Source organism: Polypterus senegalus, chromosome 6 (assembly GCF_016835505.1).
Source record: "Polypterus senegalus isolate Bchr_013 chromosome 6, ASM1683550v1, whole genome shotgun sequence".
Classification (NCBI taxonomy): domain Eukaryota; kingdom Metazoa; phylum Chordata; class Cladistia; order Polypteriformes; family Polypteridae; genus Polypterus; species Polypterus senegalus.
Window position 1 is genome coordinate 147,531,945 of NC_053159.1, and position 23,129 is coordinate 147,555,073.

Consider the following 23,129-nt stretch of genomic DNA (forward strand, 5'->3'; position numbering starts at 1 on the left):
TATGTGCTTCTAATCCAAAATATATATATATATATATATATATATATATATATATATATATATATATATATATATATCTCCTTTCTCACCATTAACTGTGAGAATCATGCTAATTTCTATTATATTTTTCTTCTTTTCAATATGGAAAGCACTCAATTAAGCAATAAAAAAGAGCATTTTGCATATGATGAACTTATTTTCTATTTATGCAAGGCACCAACAGCTGCTAGTATTATTACTGTACACTGATCTTTTTGAACAACAGGTACCATACAAGTGTTGTATTCATGCTTGCCTCACCCTTGTGGTGATAATGACAGGAGATTGATTTTTTTTTTTTTACAAATTGTAAAGTGATTTCATTAAAATCAAACTTGAAAAGATATCATTGTTAAGTATAAACTGACAGTTTTACAGAATGTTGTAGAATAAATTACCTTGTATTATATTCTGCAGTAAGAAATCATGCATGTGAAGCAGACCCATATGGGAAATCAGGAGGATGTTCACACATCTGCTTGTTTAGTGGCAACTACAAATTTAGAACCTGCCGCTGTAGGACTGGATATATCCTGGGGAGTGATGGAAAATCATGCAAAAGTGAGTTGTTTTTTTTTTAACATCTCGGTTTTTTTCTGTCTCTCTCGTGGAGTTGGCAGCACTTATGCTCACTTACCTCAGTTTACTTTCATAGATTTAGCCTTTTAATTTGCTGTATTTATTTTTCTTGGGAGTTTCTTCTTAATTACTTTTGTCAATTACCACAAAGCTGACGTGGTGTTACTTCACTCAGTTAAGTGTGATTTATAACAGTTAAAAGAAAACGCAAAAACAAATCTTCCACTTTAAGTCTCATTGTAAGCTACTAGCATTGATTAATTTTTGCTTGGCAAGTTACATATACTGTACATTAGAAACTGTGCCTAAGATATAGTAGTACATATAAAGATACAGATTTGTTAAAACACACAGAAAACAAAGGAGAAAATGATAAAGCATACATGAAAACCAATTACATCTGTCCATTAATTAATTGTTAAATTATGGCCTCCACTGGAGGAGATGAAAATATTAAGAGAATGTTAATGACAAAGTCAGACCCCTTAGAGTCCTGGAGACTTCGGCCCCCTAGCTGCCAACCCCCTCCTGAGCATTCTGTAGTAGAGTCTGTGCTGTGCCATCCAATCTGATGATGGAATCTTTCCATCTGATGATTCCAATTCTCCTTTATCTGAGAAGACTTTTGAATTAAAGGTTGAAACCCTCGTAGATACCTGTAAATGAGTTTTGACAAATTTGTATTTGGTCAAGGGTTAATTTAAGCATTACGCATAATTCTAGAACATCACCTGAACTGTAAGAAGCCAAGCTCTTTTCTTTTCTTTTTTTTTTTTTTGAAGTAACCCACTTCTTGGGTGGCCAGCTTCTACAGATTTGGGGTTCGGTATGCTTGGAGACACACACTGTTTAATGTTTATATGTCTCTTGCTAATGTAGCTCAGCAGCTGGTGGGTGAAATAAATGTCTTAATTTGCTTCAGCACACTAAGCACACTAAGTATTGCTGCCTTCTGTTGTTTTGTGGAATCGTCTTTGAGTTTGCACTTTTTGAATAGAGGCTCTCCTGTTTTTGTTCTTATTTCATGTCAAAGCTAAAACACATGTTATTTCTAGTTTTCTCAGCACACAAGTCTTTTGGTACCCAGATAAGAATTGGCCTACCATTTTGCTGTTGAAACTGGGAAATAATAAGTTTTGAAGACTTTGGAAAACATCTGGTAGTGATTACTATGAAATGCTTTATTTATCATGTAATAATGTAAATGAAACAAACAGAATACCATAAAGGGTTGAGGAACAGCCAGGTTCAAAAACGAAACTGAAAATAATAACGAAAAAGTACAAGCAGTAGGAAGTCTTGGGTCCTCATACACTCTGGGCTAAAAGGCTCCTGATGTTTTTCCTTCTAGGAGAGTGTGGTCCAGATTGTCACTGCTATTATTTAAATATCTCCCGTAGCGGTAGGCGAGAGTCTTCCAGAAGCATATCGAAGGTGATGTTACAGCCCATTACAGGACTCATCCTCTGTTATGCAGGAAAGAGAGAAGAAGGGGTTATTGATCATATTTTGTCCTTCCCTAAACTCAGTGTTCTTACCTCGGTCAGGACATTTAGATGCTTCCCAAGCTCTTGCTTGACCCCACAGTAAACCTATAGACTTTGAATTGGATTGATGGCTTTGAAAATACGTGATTTCATTGACGAATGTGTACGTTTAGGCGACTATTTAATTTGCATATTATACTTAAGAGTTGGGATCATGCAACACAGAGATTTCAGTAAAATTAGAAAAATCTGAAAAAAACAGATTATTTCAAATGACTTTCAGACCTTTACAGCAAATTTTGTTATTCGTCCATCCATTTTCTAAGCTCATTTAGTTCATTATAGAGCTGCAGGAGGCTGAAGCCTATTGTGGTAGCAATAGGAACCATTCTGGGTGTGATGCCAGTCTATCATAAGACAAATATTCAGGCTCACTGAAAATGGCCCTGTTTGAAATTGCCAATCAATCATGTCTCTGTGACGGGGGAGAAAACCCATTCAAAAATAAGGAGAACATGAAATCTTGATCCCTAATGATATGAGGCTGTATTATTAACAACTGTGCTACAGTACTGTCCAGGATTGTGCAAAAAAAACAAACATCCATACAGCGTCCACTTTCCTCATCTTATTCAAGTATATTGTTGTGAGAAGCTGAAAAAAATCTCTGTAATATTTGACACTAACCAGGAGTGAAGCTTGATTGGATGCCAGTCTATTGCAGGGCACAATCCATCACATTCTCACATTGCACCAGAATATTTTTGGCAATCATGCTAACCCTCACATCTGTGGGACATTGAAGGACATCAGAATACTGGAGAAAATCTATATGAACACAAGAACAATGTACAGACTCCTCACATACAGCAGAATAATTGGTAATCTACATTATTTTTTTTATTGCTGCTTTATATGTTTAAGTTTGTGGTGGCATGGTGCTGTCTCACAACTTCACAGTCATGTGTTTAAATCCCAGCCAAGACACTGACTGTGCACATTCTTCCCTAGCTATGTAGGTTTTCAGTTTTCCGCCCACATTTCATAGACACGTGTTTCAAGTTAATTGGAAACACTAAACTCACGTAGTATAAGTGAGTGCATGGATGAATGTCTCCTGAGAAGACTGGCATCTTTGTCAGGGATGGTTCTGTTGCAAAGGCTCCAGTCCCCTGGAATAAGAAGATTCAGTGATGGATAGCCAGATTGAGTTGTGTTTGCCATTTGTCAGTCCAACTCAGAATTTTACTCAAGTCTGTATTGCATCAGGTTTAAAGCTTTCCTTCTCACCAGGTTAATATAATTCATTTTAACATAACTAACCAGATTGATCTGGTGAGACTACCTTAACCAGCCATGGTGGCTGTACTTCTCTGGAATCCTAATAATAAATTGAAATAGTAAACTCTTACAAAGAGGTGTAGCTGGTTTTTAAAATAAACCTAGTACAATTAAGAAAACCGCCATAAACTCAAATCAAAGAAAAGAGGCCTTCTAGTCTCATATGCTCTTCAAAGCCATAGAAGAATTTTTGTAGTGTATAACTGCAAGTAGAAAAAAATCTTAGAAATTATATTGCTCATTCCCATAATTTATAGCATGTCCAAACATTTTTATTGCCCTGGAATTTCTGTCAACATGCATTTAATGTAGAAGCCTTTTCAAATTATGTAAATTAACTAGATTAAGATGAAGCCATTAGCTTTTGGCATCAATGAGGTTTTATTCCTTAAAGTACAATATTTCTCAATGCTCTAAGGAAGGATTTTTTTTCCCATGACCTTAATGAAAACTGTCCCTGCAGCATCTTAAGGTAGTAATTGTATTGTGTTGTGGGATTTTGTTCAATAATTTACCCAATCCAGCCTCACCAGCCAGGCCCCCTTCTTAAGCTAATAACATTGTGAGAGCGACACACACTCCCAAGTGAATGGTTGCTCTAAGCCACAAACCAACTTCCACATCTTGAATTCATTTCACCTTGATTGATCTATGGAGGTACACTCCAAATAATGGACCTCGGGGATGCCATTAGTAGTTGCCATGAAAGCTCCAAGTGTTTCTTTATATATTTCTGTTTTCTGTGGGGGCTCATGCAGAAGCCTTCCTCTGCTAATTTATGTGTACTTGTCCGGACAATAGATTTTGAGCTCTTTTGTGATGCTGTGTGTAAAGCTCACCAGAGCACGCTTCACTGTCAGGTTTAATGTATGTTGCAGTCAATACAAACAACGTCTCAGCCAGCTACTAATGAATTGTAAAATTAAATGTCTACAGCATTATAAATGCCCATTTTGCACTGGCTACAACACTATCTCTTGATCTGCCATGTCATGGAAACATGGACCATTTTGAACAAAAGAATGATTAATTGGATAGAACCTAATCAGCGGAACTAATTCTTGTTTTAATTAAGGTAATGTAATTAGCTAGTCTTCTTGCATTAGATACATTTTGATTACTGAAGAGTTTAATTTTCTGTGTTGAATAAAAAATGCTAATTGTGACAATTAATTAGATGCTGACACTACACATAGTAAAGAAGATTAGTTTGTGCTGGTTTGTTTACTTTTGTAATCTTCTTTCTGCAGAACCCAAGAACGAACTGTTCCTCTTCTTTGGGAAGGGGCGACCAGGCGTTATCCGGGCTATGAATCTGAACGCAAAAGCAGCAGATGAACACATGATACGGATAGAAAATCTGGTGAATCCTCGGGCCCTCGATTTTCATGCTGAATCAAATTACATCTATTTTGCTGACACCACCAGCTTTTTAATTGGAAGACAGAAAATCGATGGCACTGGAAGAGAAACAATCTTAAAAGATGGTAAATGTATTGGTAAACTAAGAATGGACAGGCCTGGAAACAAAGAGAATTCTTTTCACTGTCATAAGTGCTTGTACATATTTATGCATCATTCACATATTACCTTTATAAAAATCTAGAAGATATCTTTGCCTTAGTAATAATCATTTTTATTAGTGTTAGACATATTTATTAATTTTAAGTATGCATAGGGCGGCATGGCAGTGTAGTGCTTAGCACTGTTGACTAACAGATCCTGGGCATTAATCCCACACCCAGATTTTGTCTGTGCAGCATTTTTTCTCCTGTACCTTTTCCTCCAATATCTCTATTGACTTGTAGGTTAGGCTAACTGGTAACTCTAAATTTGCTCAGTGTGAGAGTGAATACTGTGAGTGTGTGTGTGTGTGTGTCCTACGATGGAATGGTATAATGCCCAGGATTGTTTGATTGTTTCCACCTTGCACCCAATGCTCCTGTCACCTTCTTGTTCTTGAATTGGAGTAAGTGGGTTAATTGGTCCTGTTATGGACTCACAAGCCTTACAACCTTTAGTCATAATAAACTCATCATATAGTGCATGTTTATGTGTAATAGCTATCTGGCATCACTCCTATATGCAACTTCAAAGAGCATTTCAGATAAAATGCATCAAAGTCTTTAATCTGCTTATACAAGATAGGATCACAGAGTCAATCTATCAGCATCAAGGGCAAGGCAGGAATCAGCACACAATTATGTTTGCATTTGTTGCAGAGCAGACTGGCTCATTCAAGCCTCTTTAAAGTCACTAATTAGCCTAACACTCATATCTAGATACTCTTTGAGGGAAAACCTCACACAGATATGTGAAGAATATACCAACTCTCTAGACAGCTATGAGTGCCACTATACTGCCCAATTTCAGGCTACAACACTAACTGCAGTTTCACATCACATCTGTAAGGATAACTGCTTCCTTTTTCAGCCATTATAGTACCAGCCTAAATTACCAATGGATATAATAACTGTTTTTTAACTTCTGGTTTTAATGTAGTGGTTCTCAAAACCTATTAGTAGGCATTAAACAAATGTTGGCTTCATTTTATTTGCTTGTTACCACACACATGAAGCTTCACAGTGATGCCATTTATAATATGTAATCCAGACAAGGACCTACAAAGCTATGAAAAGTAATTAAACATAATAAAAATTGTGTCGTCATTTATCTAGCATTGGTAGGAATAAGAAATACCAGTCTGTTACTTGGTTAGAAAGAGCCGTGACAGTTTTCACCCATATGCATTAAAATTATAACAGCAGTGCATATATATATATATATATGTAACCCCCTTGCACCACCAATCCTTCATCGGTAGGCAAAGGCCTGAGCTCTTTGGAACGTTGTCGCCACCTATATTGTTGGCAGGTTCACTGTAGTCCACTTTAAACTCGGTAATGCCCAATCCAAGCACTGTTACTCAGATATGTTATAAAACCAAACTCTTTACTTAATTTGAACATAAACAGTTTTCCCAAAACTTAAAGTACATACATACATACATACATACATACATACATACATACATACATACATACATACATACATACATACATACATACATACATACATACATACATTACATAAAACAAACGCTAAATTATTTACATCTATACAATACATATATTATGTGTCCGAAACTACTGGTGAGCTCACCCAGGACTTATTTACGCAGTCAGTAAATGTTACTCACTCCGTTGGGGTGCCCCAGCCGTAGATTGGGTGCGTAGTGGCCACACAAACAAAACAAAAACTGGCCCCTTCACTTAAACGTTTATCCAAGCAGCTTTACACAAACAAAATAAAATAAAGACCGACCTTGTTTGATATCTTCCTCATTATACTCTGGTACCTCCTTTATGCTTCCGTCTCCCTCTGTCTCAAACACCCTCTTTACTCACTGATCGCCATTTCTGCATTTTCGTCCGGCCTGCCGGTTTTCCCTTTGATGTTTTAGCCGTGTGCTTACGTTAGTTCCTCTATCTGTCTTTCCGTCTTTCTTCGGCGTTTTGCCTCAAACAGCGCCCCTCTTTTCTCTTTCTGTCTTGTTTTAGCGTTTTGCCTCAACAGCGCCTCTCTTTTCTCTTCTTTACGTCTTGTTTCGGCGTGCTGCCTCAACTGCAACTCTTTCTGCAACTCTTTTTTACGTCTTGTTTCGGCGTGCTGCCTCAACTGCGACTCTTTCTGGCAGCGAACTCTTTTCTTTCTTGTTTCGGCGTGCTGCCTCAACAGTCTCTCTTCTCTTATGCCACTCCTTCTCCTCTTTTTTTCGCCAATCCGGCGACCCATATATATACTCAACTTTACCCAACCCCCACAACTTGTATCACAATTCTTTCAATAAACTTTATTAACAAAAAAAAAGTTATATTTTCATTTTGAAACCTGACCAGGTTACATATATATATACATATACAGTACATACAGAGGTGAGCAAAAGTAGGTTTACACTTTTGAGTACACTAAACACAGAGTTTATTCTTGTATTATGTATTTATTAATTGTTGTATTATTTCTTTGTATTATTTATTGTTATTATAATCATAAACTTGCATGTCTTTTCCATACCTACAACTGTAAACTTACTTTGCCCACCTCTGTATAAATAGATATAAATTGTGACCAGGGGCCTCATGTATAAACGGTGCATACGCACAGAAATGTTGCGTAAGAACTTTTCCACGTTCAAATCGCGATGTATAAAACCTACACTTGGCGTAAAGCCACGCACTTTTCCACGGTACCTCATGCCTTGTCGTACGCAAGTTCTCCGCTCGGTTTTGCAGACTGGCGGCACCCAGCGTCAAAGTAATGCTACTGTTCCTGTGTGGTTACTCATTATTTTCCTGAAGCGGCTTTATAAATACACCGAAACTAACCGCATATTGTTTATTAGTGTAATGCATCTGATTGTAATTAACTTGTAACAATATAATGGTCCAGGGAACAGCCATAGTATTCCAAATACCATAACTGCTTTAGTGTTATTACTCTCACTTCTCCTTCTTCTTCTTCTTTCAGCCCCTCCCGTTAGGATTTGCCATAGCGGATCATCATTTTTCCATATTACTCTCACTGCACCAATCGGAGTATTTATATCACTGTATCTGAGTGTGAATCACAGCAGCAGCTGATCGGAAAGAGAATTATCGGTATACAGCTTCAAGGACACGCTGTCTCAGCCACTACAAAATGTTTTAAAGCCTTTCCTGTACAGACCTCGCGGTTCAGAAACAGTTTCATCCCAAGAACTTTAAATGCACTCAATCAATTGCACCTTGTAGAACTGTTTGTAGGCCTACTTATAAGTACAATCACCCCACTGTAAACGTGCACTACAGTTATAATATCGCACAACCTGAGACACTTTATAAAGCGCGTGAAATGCAGCAAAATATGTTTATTAAATTATACAGATAAAACTTTAACTTCATTTAAATAATCTATATTCTTCACTGGGAGTGTCGTTAAGGATAGAATAATTAAACATGTGCTACGAAGATATTTCAATGTTCCTTAAACGTTTTGAAGAATCAGCGCTAAGCTTACAGATGGCTTAACTTCTATTACAGAGCTGATTGTGTGGCGATCGGTTACTTGGGGAAAGAAAAGCACTGACTGCAGTGACGGCTATGCCAATATATATTGAATATAACACAGAAAGAGAAAATAACAACACAGCTAAAAATGCGGCGACAAATTTCGGCAAAAGTTAAATGCTTGTGTCATGAGCACGAGGCGGCTATGCAGTGTCTGCAACGGACGTGGACATCCACCGTGCATAAGCTACTTTACTGACATTGGTGGGCGAAGGAGCCACCGATTCTTCCTCTGCCCAGTGCCACCACAAGCCTAGAGCCGCCCTGAGTACTGCTGCAATAAATTATTTAATCGAAGTGAAACACATGTTTAATAATGTGCTTTAACTCCTATCATCATGAAAATGACATCACGTATACATCTCAGTATTTTAGTTATTCAGAGAGCTGTAATATCACGAATGTAATGGATTCTGTGTCCAGTTGGAGGAAGAGAGCCGGTTTAAGAAGCAAGTAGTGATTCACACACATAGGCACATAGAAGATCAAATACAAAACAAAGCATTTACGATGTGATTTGAGAAACTGGTTAATTAAACGATTTTTAAGATGAAGTTTATGATGTTCTACTTTAATGACAAAATAAACTACGTAATTAAAGTGGAAATGTTGAGATTGAAGTTGACATTTCGTACTTTTTCCCCACACTGTGCCTTTTTTTCTCTGTACCCTAATAAGCTTTCATATGACACTCAGACAGTGGGCTACAACTCAGCTTTTCACGGCGACTTTGATATGTGACTTCTTTTTTATTTCCGGTACTGTGCGATTTTGTGAACGTGAGCTTTCAAGTTTCTCCAACACTCTATATCACTCGATCAACTTCCTTTTGTTGATTATACCATGGTTTATTTGAACAAATAGTATGATTTTCCTTTACCTCCACTTGGTATTCGCTGAAATTCTTATATTTCCCCCGTGCTTTTCCCATTGTCTTTTCACAGAAGGCTGAGCTTAAGGGCGATTTATATTGATTTGCATATTCAAAGAGGCGTAATTCTGGGAGGAGTTGGGGCGTTACATAAAGCACGTGCACGAGCGTTAGTTTTCACGCTGATCGGGATTTATGTAGCGGAAGAAGGTGGAAGTTGGAGTACGCACAGATTCCTGCATCTGGATTTTTCTGTGCGTAAGCACATTTCGGCTTTTGTGCTTACGCCATGTTATAGTGCGAGTTCTACGCGCGCCGTTATACATGAGGCCCCAGGTGTATGAATAACAGGATGGGCCTCAGTGAAAGCTGGAACATCAACCGGGTCATCCCGTTTAATGCTAAAACAAATATGACTCAAAGTGCAAAGGAATATAGGCTGCTTAAGCACCAACGCAACAAAGGGTTATGCTCTTTGGCTTTTAAGGAAAGGGTTATTCCTTGGAGCTCCTTCTGACAATCACTCTCAATGGAGAATGACACCTCCTTCCAAGCAGCTGGATTTCTTTATAGTGCGTAAACCAGAAGGGGCAGGGCTTTCTCAGTATTGCTGGGAGAGAAGGAGTAGTGAATGCTAGCGACAGAGCCCCCTCTCGCCTCAACAGGTTATCAGAAATCTCTATTGAGCATGTGAGGAGATCCTTTGACCAGTAATGTTTGCAACACAAGATAGATAGATAGATAGACAGGTATGCACAGTAAGCCTACATCTATTTTACTGTGTATTCTCATTACTCAAGACACCGATTGTACTGATAAAATCAGTCAACGCACCTCACTCAGTTCTGGCGTATTGCGATGCACCTTACTCTTTGTTGCACCCCATGAAATGACATCTCGCACCCCCTGAAGGTGGGAACCCCTGGCATACAGTATAAAAAGAAATTATTCAATAGGAAAAAAATGAATGGATGTGAAGATAATTTATTTTAGATTTTGTAGGCATAGAAATTCTTTTTTCTTGTTTTTGTTTTTTATTTTCTCAACTCGAGGGAAATCCCTTTCATGTTCTCAAAGTTCTTATAGTTGCCCTGTTACCCAATTTACCCAATTTACGCATTGTTTACAGAGGAATAATTACTTAAAGAATTATCTGTCTTAGTTATTTTTGTGGGCTTTGCAAAAAACTTTTTTATACAGGTGTGGCAGATTCCATATTTAATCCTGGCCTAGCAATCTGCAATTTGCCCTTAGTGGAACCAATGTTTTTAAAGGTCTTCATCCAGTTTGAATTTGAACTTCTATGCTTTATTTCCTTCCTGAAATGGTTTACAAGCTTGTAAGTATTGTTACAGACGTCAACTGTGTTAAACTCTATTGAACACATTTTGTGTAGGGTAAACTAAAAGAGAATAAATAAAGAGTTTTGTCAATTAGGACAAATCTGTTGTTAATGAATTTTACAGATTGTTTTCTTTTGTCATATAAACTTATATGTTAGTGCAGTAGAACTTTATTGACACTCGGTCACACATACACACACACAGAGCTCCTAGGGACATACTCTGACCACTGACCCATTCTCTAATTTTACTTAATAAATCCTGTGAAGAAAACCATAAAATTTGACTGATTATTTGTATGTAAAAAGCAGTGAAACTCAGGAATCTGATTTCTTTAAATGTGATTTTGTTTTCTCTCTATTATAAAAAAGAAATCTTGCGACAATACTTTTTTCCTGTGACAAGATGTGATCTTTTGAACAGTGACAGAGAGACACTTTCACATCCCGCGAGACGGTCAAGTCATGTCATACTTGCAAGTCCTGTGATACACATGCAGAGCATGTTAGAGATAATGGAAGTAGGAAAATTCAAAAGTCTCAAAAAATGAGAGTAAAGATCCCATTAGTGCAAACAAATGGAAAATATTACTCTGTGAAATAACGGAACAGTGAAAAGAGATTGAATAATGTTTGGGGATGTCTGGGGGAGAAGAGGGACAAGGCCAAGGCAGTGAGACTAAAGGACAGCTGCTGTACAGGCTTTCAAACGTTTGAAGCGCCATACGAGATGCAGATCATGCGGCACTGTAGCAGCAGCAAGTCAGCAGCTGATCGAGCAAAGAGGAGGTAAAAACTATTTGTTTCCCATTGTATCACCGTTTAAGAGGAGGTTTTAGAGGAGTGACCACTTCTCCTTGGGTATTGTTCAGCCCCCCTCTTCACAACAGCGTGTAGTACTGACGGGGGATCAAAGGGGTTGGTGAGCGAAGTGAGCAGGGGGTGAAACCCCCTAGTCTTTAAAAAAAAAAAAATACTAATCAAGGGAGGATTTTAACAAAGCCTAATTAAATTTCAGTTAATTAAATTTAAATTCAATTATTTTCAATTAAATTTAAATGAAAATGAAACTAAATTTGGTGTTGGGTTTGTTATTAAGTAATTAATTAGGGAACTGGTCAAGAAACTGAATACTTTTGCATATGTGTGAGAGTGGAAAAACAGGGTAAAAATGGAGACACAGCTCCTGCTCAGTCACATTTGTGTTACTGGTGCCACATTTAGGGTTGCGTCTTGCCTTGTGTTTGATGCTGCTGGAATAGATGATGTTTGGGAATGGTATGTAATTATTAAACACATACAGGATACACACACACACTCATTTCAATATGTGCAGCATTACCAACTTTGTTTATGTAAAAGTGAACAAAAGTACATTTTAATAAATAGCATTGTTACTGTTCTACATTTACTGTGTCTAACAGATCTTGACAATGTTGAAGGAATTTCAGTGGACTGGATTGGCAACAATCTTTACTGGACAAATGATGGACGTCGGAAAACGATTAGCGTTGCCAGATTAGAAAAAACATCTCAAACTAGAAAGACCTTGTTAGAAGGAGAAATGTCCCATCCACGAGGCATTGTGGTTGATCCGGTAAATGGGTACGTATAATCTAATAATTAATGAACCTTTTTGATAATACTTTAATGAATAATAATATTACTAATTAAGTTCTATTAGTTTTTGCAGATCGACTGTATTTATTTTTATTTCTGTGTCTATTTCAGACTGCTTTTTTGTCAACAGTTTTATTTATAGAGAAGGACTGCTAACCTTGTCTGATTACATTTGCTCATTAAGGGATTGCAGAACTACTTGCAGTCTTGAAATATTTTGTCATGGCTGTTATAATTTAGTTTTTTTTATTGTGCATAAGGAGCTTTCATGAAAACAAAATTGTCTACTAATATGATGTATTCCATATTATCATGCTGACTGCATGGCTAACACTCATAGATTTGTCAGTATGCTAATGACATCTTAATTGAATATACAGTATGAGCAGCAGTTTATAGTATTCCCCTCACATATATCATTCCCTTGTGTTTATAAAGGGAAAAGAAGCAGAGCACTCATGCAAGGCCTTTGTGTTAATGTTGATTGTGTAAACGGTAATTCTTACTAAAATGATATTGTAGCAGAATTTAGTATATTGCCTCTATCTGTCTCTCTGTCTATAGCTTTGTCATTCCTTTTCAAGATGCCAGGAGTTCCAAGATATATCACCTGCTGGAAAAATAAAACACTAAAGGGCAGATATGGGTCTGAGAACGTTTTGTTGATTTAAACCAATAAATGAATAAATACATACATATTGTACATACATACATACATACATACATAAATGTTTTCTTTGTTGGTATCTAGATTTGAAATCCTAAATGATATGCATCAATGATGTGTAATGGTTTGGTAACAGCTTAAAATAAAATATTACTATAACCAAGCTGCATGGAATTTACTTAGTTAAATCTCATAAAATTAAAACATCAATTCACATACTGTATACTGTACACTATTAGATAACAGAAATCATGGTCCAGCAGCACCTTAGCAATTAATATAACCAAAAACATTTAGATTTATTTGTCAAATTATTGGAGATGTCAAGATGTTTAATTCATACATCTCACAGCTTGTTGTAAGAACTGTCACAAAGTCTGCTACTCTTAGTCTTGACTGGCCTGATTTAAGTGCTTTACCAGACAGAAGGAGAGTAAATCGAAGGTAGGCATATTATGATGAGATTAAAATATTTTGATAGCTTAATAACAACGATAATAATAATAATAATAATAATAATAATAATAATTCTAGCTATTGGGAATAAGATATCAAGAGTTTCTCATTCATATTGTGACAAAGGAGCAGTGTCTGTAGTTATTTTGCTGTTGTGTCATGTAAACCTTGTTATGCCCCTTCTGTGTCTTTCCTTTACTGGGTAAAGGGTATTGTCCACCCTGCTGTGTCTCATCTGTAAGTGAATGGTGGAGAAGTGGCGCACAGTGTGTTGTGTGAGAGTACAGATGTTTGTTAAGTTGCAATGGGCTGTTGGAGAGCTGTGCTGTATTTCGGTTTGGCTCAAAGTAAATGCTAATTCTCAGTTGTTACCTCTGTCTTCAAATTCTGTTCTAATAGATTAGATTAGAGAAACTTTATTAGTCCTCTGGGGAAATTCAAGTGCATGCAGCAACAAAAATATAAAAAACAAGGATACAGACTCACAGGACAGATGATACAACCAACCAATCAATCAATTGACAAGAAAATAAATAAATAAAAATAACACACCAAGTACACCAGGGTTAAGCAATGAATTGCCTGATAACATTGGGCAGAAAAGACCCCCAGAAGCTATACTTAGCACACCGTGGAGGAATGAGGCTATGGCTAAAATTTCTCCAAGAGAGCGCCTCCTGCAGGGGATGGAGGGAATTTTTAATGTCAGCATCCAATTTTGCCATCATCCTCTTTTCCACAACAGTGTCCAGGGTCCACCCTGTTATAAAGCAGCTTTTCTGATAAATTTGTTCAGATATTGAGCTCAGGTTGCTTCCTCAAGACACTACAGGGTTAGAACACCAAATTGGCAGCTATAGACTGGTAGAACATTTCCAGCAGCTTGCTTCACGCATCAAAAGACCTGAGTCTCAATAATAATAATAATAACAACAAATTCTAGTCATTTATATTTTAATGCCTAGAATATTAATTATTGTTATACATTTTACAATACTGACCAGAATACTGCCATAAGTCTGAAATGTATCAGAGGGATTTTTATAAATTGTTTCCTGATGTAATAACTACTGGACCTAAATCTTTACACAATACTTGAATTGTAAAGATTATTATTCTAACTTTTTTTTATTATCACATTATGTATTAAACTTGTAATATTTAATTGTTTATTATTTATCATTCTGCCATGCCGCTATCTTTGTTATGGGACAAGCACCAGTCATTAAGATGCAACAACTCACTGATATAGGACTGGAGTCCTCAATCACAGTCCTGGAGGGCCGCAGTGGCTGCAGGTTTTTGTTCTAACCCGGTTGCTTAATTAGAAAGCAATTCTTGCCAATTATTTAATTTCTTCACTTGTTAGTGATTTAAATCTGCGATGTCAGGTAATTCTCATATCCTAGATTTTCTTCGCCTTTCTAAGAATATCATCCAAATGATTTGAAGGCTAAAATCGAGGAGTAATTCTCAGTCCTTCCCGTTTTTCTCTTCACTTTCCTTCCAAGTATTTAATTAAACCCAATAGTGGATGATAAATACACACAGAAATAAATGGTAAAAAGCTAATTGGAGAAATGCTGGTCTCTTTTGTTATTTGCTTCTTATTGCTAATAAGCGGTGATTAAAAACCAAGAATACAGCTGTTTAAGACTAAAATAAGCAATAAGGGTTCATAATCTTAACGAGCGAGGCAACTAAAGTGAAGCAGAAGTGTTACTTGAGCAATAAGTGCTTCTTATTAAGCAACTGGGTTGGAACAAAAACCTGCAGCCACTGCGGCCCTCCAGGACCGTGATTGAGGACCCCTGCTATAGGATATAGAAAGTCTTGCTGGTTGAGCTCATCAGATATAATGGTTTTTGCACCGCCACTGTTTTTCTAACCAAAAGAATAATGTTGACTTTGTCTTTCAACTCCAAACCTTGTGCAGAATTTTTTACTTTGATTTTTGGCTTGCATTTTTGTGTTGGCTGGCGCCCTGCCTGGGGTTTGTTTCCTGCCTTGTGCTCTGTGTTGGCTGGGATTGGCTCCAGCAGACCCCCATGGCCCTGTAGTTAGGATATAGTGGGTTGGATAATGGATGGATGGATGGATTTTGATTTTGGTGGCTGTCTGTTTTTGATTTTCTGGTTTTGACAATGCCCATCTTCATCTTTAATTTCGTTTTGATTAATGCTCATTTCCCAGTCCTCATTTCTTAATTGTACAAATACATTTGAGTTGATTAAACGTTGTTTTTAATTTTATGCATTTCAGTGGACTAATGCCTCTTTCTTGTTTTAATCTTGCACCTAATGTTGCTGTGCCTTGGATTAAGTTGGTTTAAGAATGTTATGCTGCCATATTCTTAGGAAAGTTACGCAAATAGCTGTGAAGTATACAATAAGGTAAAAGCAGGGACAGAACTGACAGTCATGTGTTTAAAGTCATATGAGGCACATGACACAGCTTTCCTATCTAGATTTGTTTATTTTCCCTTCTTCTGCTAATTTTATAAAAAATAGCTTCAGTGAGATTACATCTTCTGTAGTTATGGCCATAAGGATTTCAGTTTGTTTTCTTAGCTCCATTATTTAATTTGTAAACTGTTTTTTTCTGTTTTTATTTTTTTATCAAGAATGATGTACCGTTTCATAAAAAATAAATACATTTTTTGTTTTGGTGGGCAAAACTTTACATACATTCTAAGCTGAACTAATAAAATGCCAATTTAGCATATGGCACGTTGCTTTTTTCTGTAAATCTTGATGCACTTTGTGCATTGTTCTCTGAATATTAGCAGTTAAGTTTAACCTGGGTCATTTTTCATTTGATAATGGAAAACATTACATTCCAACACTCATATCGTCTACATTGCATTTCCTAGTTTAAACAGATCAGATATCTTCTGTTTGCTGCTATTATTGTCAGGTTCAGGCACTGTTATTACTTTTCATCAGGTGGCAATGTGAGTTTCCACGATGTTTTTGCTTTTGAGAGCTCACTCTCATTCCTATTTTCCTTCCACCCAAAGCTTCTTTTTAAAAGAGCAACATAACACTACCCACGGTGTATTTATTCCCCTGAGACCAAGGATTTGCATGCTTCAGTGGCCGCTCAGAAAACATGTTAACTTAAAGCAGCAAGTAAACAAATTGAATAAGCCAGTTCAGTATTCAAAGCTTTAAGTTTTGGATTGAGAAGATAGGACAGCTCAGCAGCGGTCGTTTAGACAACTATTGAATGAAAGGTTAGAAGCTCTGGCAGCTCCAAGTAATTGTTCCACAGTAAACCTAGGATTCCCACAATAGATAGACTCTCTGGAAATCCAGATGGTTGAACAAACCTTTTGAGTCAGTGTAATTTATTTATTAAAGTTAAGCGTTTGCTTCACACCCTTTTAAACAGTTTGCATTACTTCATCACTTACTAACAGATCACAACTGAGGTAATGCTTGCTATTTCCATCTTGTGGATTTCTTGCAAGAATGCAATGGTGGGGCAACTCGTACATTAGTGGATTTGATAGAATACATTGCTAGTTATATTAAATGAAAAAAAGATTGAAAAATTAAGACACGTGCTCAGTAGTTATGCTAATGTAGACATCTCATTAAACTTTCATATTTGTTGCTCCTTTATAGGAGAGAAAAGGTAAGCAAAAAGGTAATCGCACCCACTTTTTTCCTCACAAGAAAATATTCAAGAAGAACCATTGCATTTAAGTAATGTGTAATTAATCAAATAGCAATGCCAAGAATGAGGTAATCAAAAACTTTGTTTGATTTAGCACATCATTTTAGAGACATCCTTCAAAAGGCTGCTTTAATGAATTGCACAGTAGCGCTATAAGAGAAATTAAATGAAAATTCCTGCATTTGTGAAAGACAAAACTATCAAAAACCTTACCCAAAGTCAATAGTTATTTTTAAAAAAATTATTTAGTCAATTACATATGAGAATTCAGAGTTCAAAAATTCACTATACCGAAAATGAATGAAAGAAAAAAAATTGAAAATCAGAAAATTAACGAAACATAGAAAATTGGGACTAAAAAAAATAAATAAACTAATAAACAAAGTGGGGAGGGGCTGATAAAAAAGGGGAAAAACAAATAAAACATAGTTAATGACCAGCTCCAAAAAAAGCCACTGTAATATCAACAGCAAAATGCAAAGCCAAAAAGATTGATCATGTACGGCTGTAAAAGTGAGAGCCAGGATTTTAAAATGAACTCTGAATTTCATGGGAAGCCTGTGCAAAGATATTAGGACGGGTGTGAAGTTAGATGATCTAGTCAGGAGCCTTCCAGTAGCATTCTGGACCAGCTAGCTGTCTGCGATTCAGTGTGGATGAATTTAAGCACGTGAACAGAGAGCTACAGGAATCATGACGACGAGATGACACAAATGCATACACTATCTTCTTCAATTCTGTTTTGGAAACCTGAAGTAGAAAAAGCAAGACAGAGTTTGTCAAATGTCAGAGTCTGGCCAAAAGAAACTCCTATGTTTCTGACAGTGGATTACACAAAAGAGGAACGAGAGCCTTGGTTATCAAAAAAAAGATTGTGGTAAAACTGTCAGGCACACAAATTAAAATTTCATTTTTATCAGTATTTAGTTGCAAATAATTCTCAACCATCCAATTTTTTATAACATTTAGGCAGTCATGCAAAACAGATGATTTTCAACATGTGACATTTTAAAAGAGAAATATAAATGTAAGTCATCTGCATAGCAGCGGTATGATATCCTGTTAGACGTGCTCAAAATATGCTCAGTACAAGGCAAACAATCTTGGTGAGCTAATGTATGCAAAATCCTCAGGACGCATCTCGATAAGTGGGCCTTGTTCCAGATTCCTCAACCAAGTTTCAATCAGAATTAAAAAATCTAACCTAATCTAATCTAATTCTAGACAGAATTAGATCATGGAGCACAAAAGATTTATTCACAATAGATCAAGGGTTAATTAAGGCTGTTTTGACAGACAGTGACACATCAGCAGTAGGGTGGGCTAGCAGGCATAACACACTGTGGAAAGCTCAGAGCAGGGGGTTGTTGAGTCTGTTGCTAATTAAAACAGGAATAATATAAGTCACTTCAGCATAACTGGAGGGCTACGAGGATGGGGAAGTTGTTAAGGATGTACACATGCTTTATGTGAGAATTCACACACTTATGCTGACTACTGTAAAATGCAGAATGTTAAGAAGTTCCTCATTAGAACAAGAGCTGAGCAAGTCCTTCAATCGCAGGTTGCTCCTCTCTGCACAGCTTCTACTGTAGAGCTGCTATGTAGTTTTTCTACTGTGGTATCCAGAAACCCCAAGTGGTATCGCACAATTACATTACAGAGTCTTTTCACAATATCCCTTGATTATTGTCAAGAGATTTTACTGTAGTAAAATGAACAATGTATTTTATTTATTTATACATCTTGCCTAAAAATGAAAATGTTACATAAATGTAAAAGCCAAATTGCTGTCACCATTGTGTATTTAGAATTATGTTCTGTTTGTCTATATAACACTTTGCACATCTCTGCATTAAACTTGCATTTTCCAATCTTTTGCCAATTTTAAAGGTTGTTCATGTCTTTTTATTTGATTTTACAGCCTGTTTGTTATGCCATGGGTTGTAAAGGTATTCCCAGATATTACAGGATCATGGAATGAAAGAGAGAAACGTGATCAGAAACAGTTAAAATGAACCGAAACAACATCCAAATATGTATACCAAAAACCTAAGTTGAAAATATGCAAGAAATGGAACTCTTCAATAACTAACACAACAAAAGTAATGAATCTTGGACACTAATATTAGTTCAACAACATCTTATATCATGATGGTCACTGGTTCTTATATGGTAGTAAAATGGAATAATTGCTTAAAAAAATACAAATATATCAAAAATAATAAAAAAAACTATTACAATGAGGTTGAAAACAACACATAAATACAGATTTCACACAAAAAGTTAATGTTGCATAATGTTTAACCTTAAAAGCATAATACTCCTCAGTATTTTGCATGCCAAATAATGTGGGATCCATCTATGAATTTCATGAGTTTCCATATTATTTAAAAATCAATGCCATTAATATAAATTATAAAGAGTAACAGTCCAAGCGCAGACATCGGAGGGACCTCAATAGTGACCCCACTCCAAGGAGATCATTCTCCTCTCATCTGAGCTACAACTGCCTGTCCGTTTAACTAACTTAAATCAACTTCTGATATAATTTTCATTTCAGAAATAATGTTCTTGTGGAACCAAATCAGAAGCTTTTTGAAAGCCTAACTAACTTATGGGTTATATTTTGGTTCTTTTCTCACTGCATTCATAATGGCTAACATGGTACAACACCCAGTACCATTTTTGTTCATGTAATTTTTCTCCAATGAGGACATCTTAATGGTAAGCAAGTTAGGTGAATTATTGACTGTGAACTGTCACTGTTTGAGTGACCTTATGAAAATGGATATAGTGAGTTCAGGGAATGAATGGATAAATAATTCAGTATCATTTTTCAAGTATATGTACATTATTGTGTCAGTCGTAGGTAGGCTGGTCCTAACTACATCTCAGTTTAATTCTTCAACTACTTATTTTAGTCGTCTTCTACTCCTCCTTTCCTTTAATATTGTCCTGCTCTGTCTCATTTTATTTAACCATTTTGCTGACCTTTTGACCTCTTACACATTTATAACCAACTTTAATTTTTCATCACATTGCAATCTTATTCAAAATGTGAATCCCAAGCATTAAGTTCGAAGACAATGTATTTTTTAAAGGCTTCATTTATAATCTATATGTTACCGGCAATGTATGAAATGCAGGCATTGTATAGAATGCCTAAGCAATGTGTGGAATACCTGGCGTGTTTAGGCAAAGTATGAAATATTCAGATTATTTTAATATTATATATACTTTCCCTAGGCATTGTATGTAATACCTAGGCATTATATAGAATGACAAATGCTATTTAGGCAAAGTATTGTCTTTTGGCATTGACACGAGAATGCCTAGGAAATGCGTGACATATTAATCGTTTCATACTTTGACATCCAATTTTTCGGCATTCTATACAATGCCTGCATTTCATACATTGCCAGTAACATATGCATAAAATATACTTCCACACAATATCTAAATCCAAACACAAAATTAGTTGTTACTGATGTTATACAGTATTTAACTTTGTCAGTTGTGCTAAAAAGTTCTGATTTGTTTGAGTGTACATGATGTTTTAGTGATTTCATTAAGTCACAATCTATTCTTTGCCTGAACCCTGCTTGTAATCATAGTGTCACAGAGAGAAAAGGCCTAGCCTGGCAGCAGTGGGTTTAAGAAAGGGACCACTCCTTGTCAGGGTTGCCAATCCACAGAAGACACTCTCATTCACACATGCACGCTCAGTAATGGCGGGCAACTGACATAACAAGCATCAAAGTAAACTATAAGAGAATGGTCTGTCAAAATCCAGTACAAAAAAGAGAATTTTCATAATGTACTTCTATCATTTCATGTTTCTGCATACTGGAGACTTGTGTGCAACAAATTCAACACTTACAATATAAAACCAGAGAAAAGAACTATCAGCAAAATCTAATATTTCCTGCTCACCTATGTCCACTTATGTTTTGGACGTATCTTTGATTCAAGCAGGGTTGTTTCATTTCTGAAACAAAATAATTCCATTCCAAAATTTGAAAAGTACTATTTATGACAGACACGTTACACTTTAAGTATAGAGAAAGCGCTGTCTGTTGGCACTTAAGGATATATAAAATGAATCATGCACTGAAACACATGTCCTATTGAACTAAAGGGGCTTTTCTATTATTTGGCTCCGTCACCCTGTCATTAGCACATATCGTTTAGTTTCTTCTATATTTAAAGAAATTCAAAAGGAACATAGATGTGTTTCTTTCCAGCTGAATATAAAGTTTGTGAACTATATTGATGGCATGCTTCTTTCATAAAGGGCACTGTAGGCTCTTGCTGTGTAAGCTGATAACCCTCCTGTAAGAAGACAGAATGAATCCCCTGCAGTTAATTTCTCGGCATTAAGAGTAAGAATGCCCCCCTGGCAGGTGCCCAAAGAGGCCAAATAGTTGGATGTTGCCAGACAGATGCCTCAGCTACTGAAACTGAATGATCCCTGCTGCTTTATTGAATTATTGTCTCAAAGGTAATGGAACTGAGGCGATCACAATGCAGGATATCTTGAAAAAGGGCAATAGGAAACTTTGCTGCTTTGAGTGACAGGAAGTACACAACACAGCACCGAATTGTTCCAAGAATGAAAAGAAGCACAAATACTGCATGTCACTGACATCCAGAACTGCTGTTGCAGTACATAAATGTCCATTAGAGTTCATCAGATAACTATTTTAATGTTTAATATCTGTATTTGTTCTTTTTGTAAGCTTTTTTATTGCTTTGTTTTTTTTCAACATATGTTAATTAGTTAGTTAATTCATTTCGGTAAATGGAAAAATGGATAGCACCTGGTTATACTATAGAAATGATATAAAGATGTAACTATAGTATAAATATGAAGAATATACTGCATTTAACTTGTATATACATATAACAAATATGGGAAACTAATAGCATTTACTGAAAGCTTTCATAATTACTCCTAGAACATAATTTCAAAAAAGTAGATTTTTAAACAGATGCTTCATTAGACATCCATTTCCATTTTCCATTGTTATTTAAGGTTGCTGCCTAAACATGTATTTGTCAATTTTCAAAGATGCTCAACCCATTCTAGAGGCTGATTGTCAGAGGGTCATCAGGTTATTACAGGCCATGCTTGTGGATAGCAGGGCCAGTTTATAATCACCAGTTAATCTAAATTTTTATTTTAATAATGTTACCTGAATAATGTTAAATATCTACATTTACTCATTCTTTCTAATATCATATTTAATGCAGTTGTATTGCACTGGGTTCTGTTGTTAGTCTTCATTTTTCAGTCTTTATTTGATATAGCAGTCCTCACAGATTGTAAAGGGTTGTAATATCCTAAATTTTTAACATAAACTACTCTAATAACGCTGACATTGACAATGCACTGGAAAGTCAGACTTGCTAAGATGCTTTAACTATTCCTGATCCAGAAATTTTGGTTTTGAATTAGGAATAGAAGTAATGAACTACTTATAATTGCTCCTATTTACAAAACTAACACATTAACACCTTATGTTTCTACTGAAATAAAAATCATCACAACATAATTTAGTTTTCTAAAAACAAAAACAGGTTAATTTATCATAATTTATTATCAATAGGTTTATCATCTGTACCACATTCTTTCATGCCAATAAATTCAAATAATAATATGATATACATCTTTATAAAACTAGAACAAAAAAATTAAGTGTTTTACACAAAATGTAGAAAGCTGCCTAATTTATTCCATATTAATGTTACATACAACACAGAGATGCTGTGGCAGAACCTGAAGCAAGCCATTTTTGCTTAAATGTCTGCCAGTGTTTCTAAATTAGAGCAATTCTACAGTGAAAGAAACTCTCCACAGCAATATGAAAGACTAATATCAAATTACAGGAACAGTTTGATTGTAGTCTTTGCAGGTAATGTTGGCACAACCAGTTAC

The 23,129-nt window shown here is 36.0% G+C and overlaps 1 protein-coding gene across 1 annotated transcript in view; it reads left to right on the forward strand.

Moving 5' to 3' along the window:
- Positions 1–23,129, forward strand: part of LOC120530667 (low-density lipoprotein receptor-related protein 1B-like) — a 1,848,048-nt gene that overhangs the window by 977,470 nt on the left and 847,449 nt on the right. Inside the window, exons 11-13 of the mRNA XM_039755091.1 lie at positions 457–600; positions 4,697–4,933; positions 12,189–12,369. Of these exons, the coding sequence (XP_039611025.1) occupies positions 457–600; positions 4,697–4,933; positions 12,189–12,369 (562 nt within the window). The remainder of the gene's footprint in view (positions 1–456; positions 601–4,696; positions 4,934–12,188; positions 12,370–23,129) is intronic.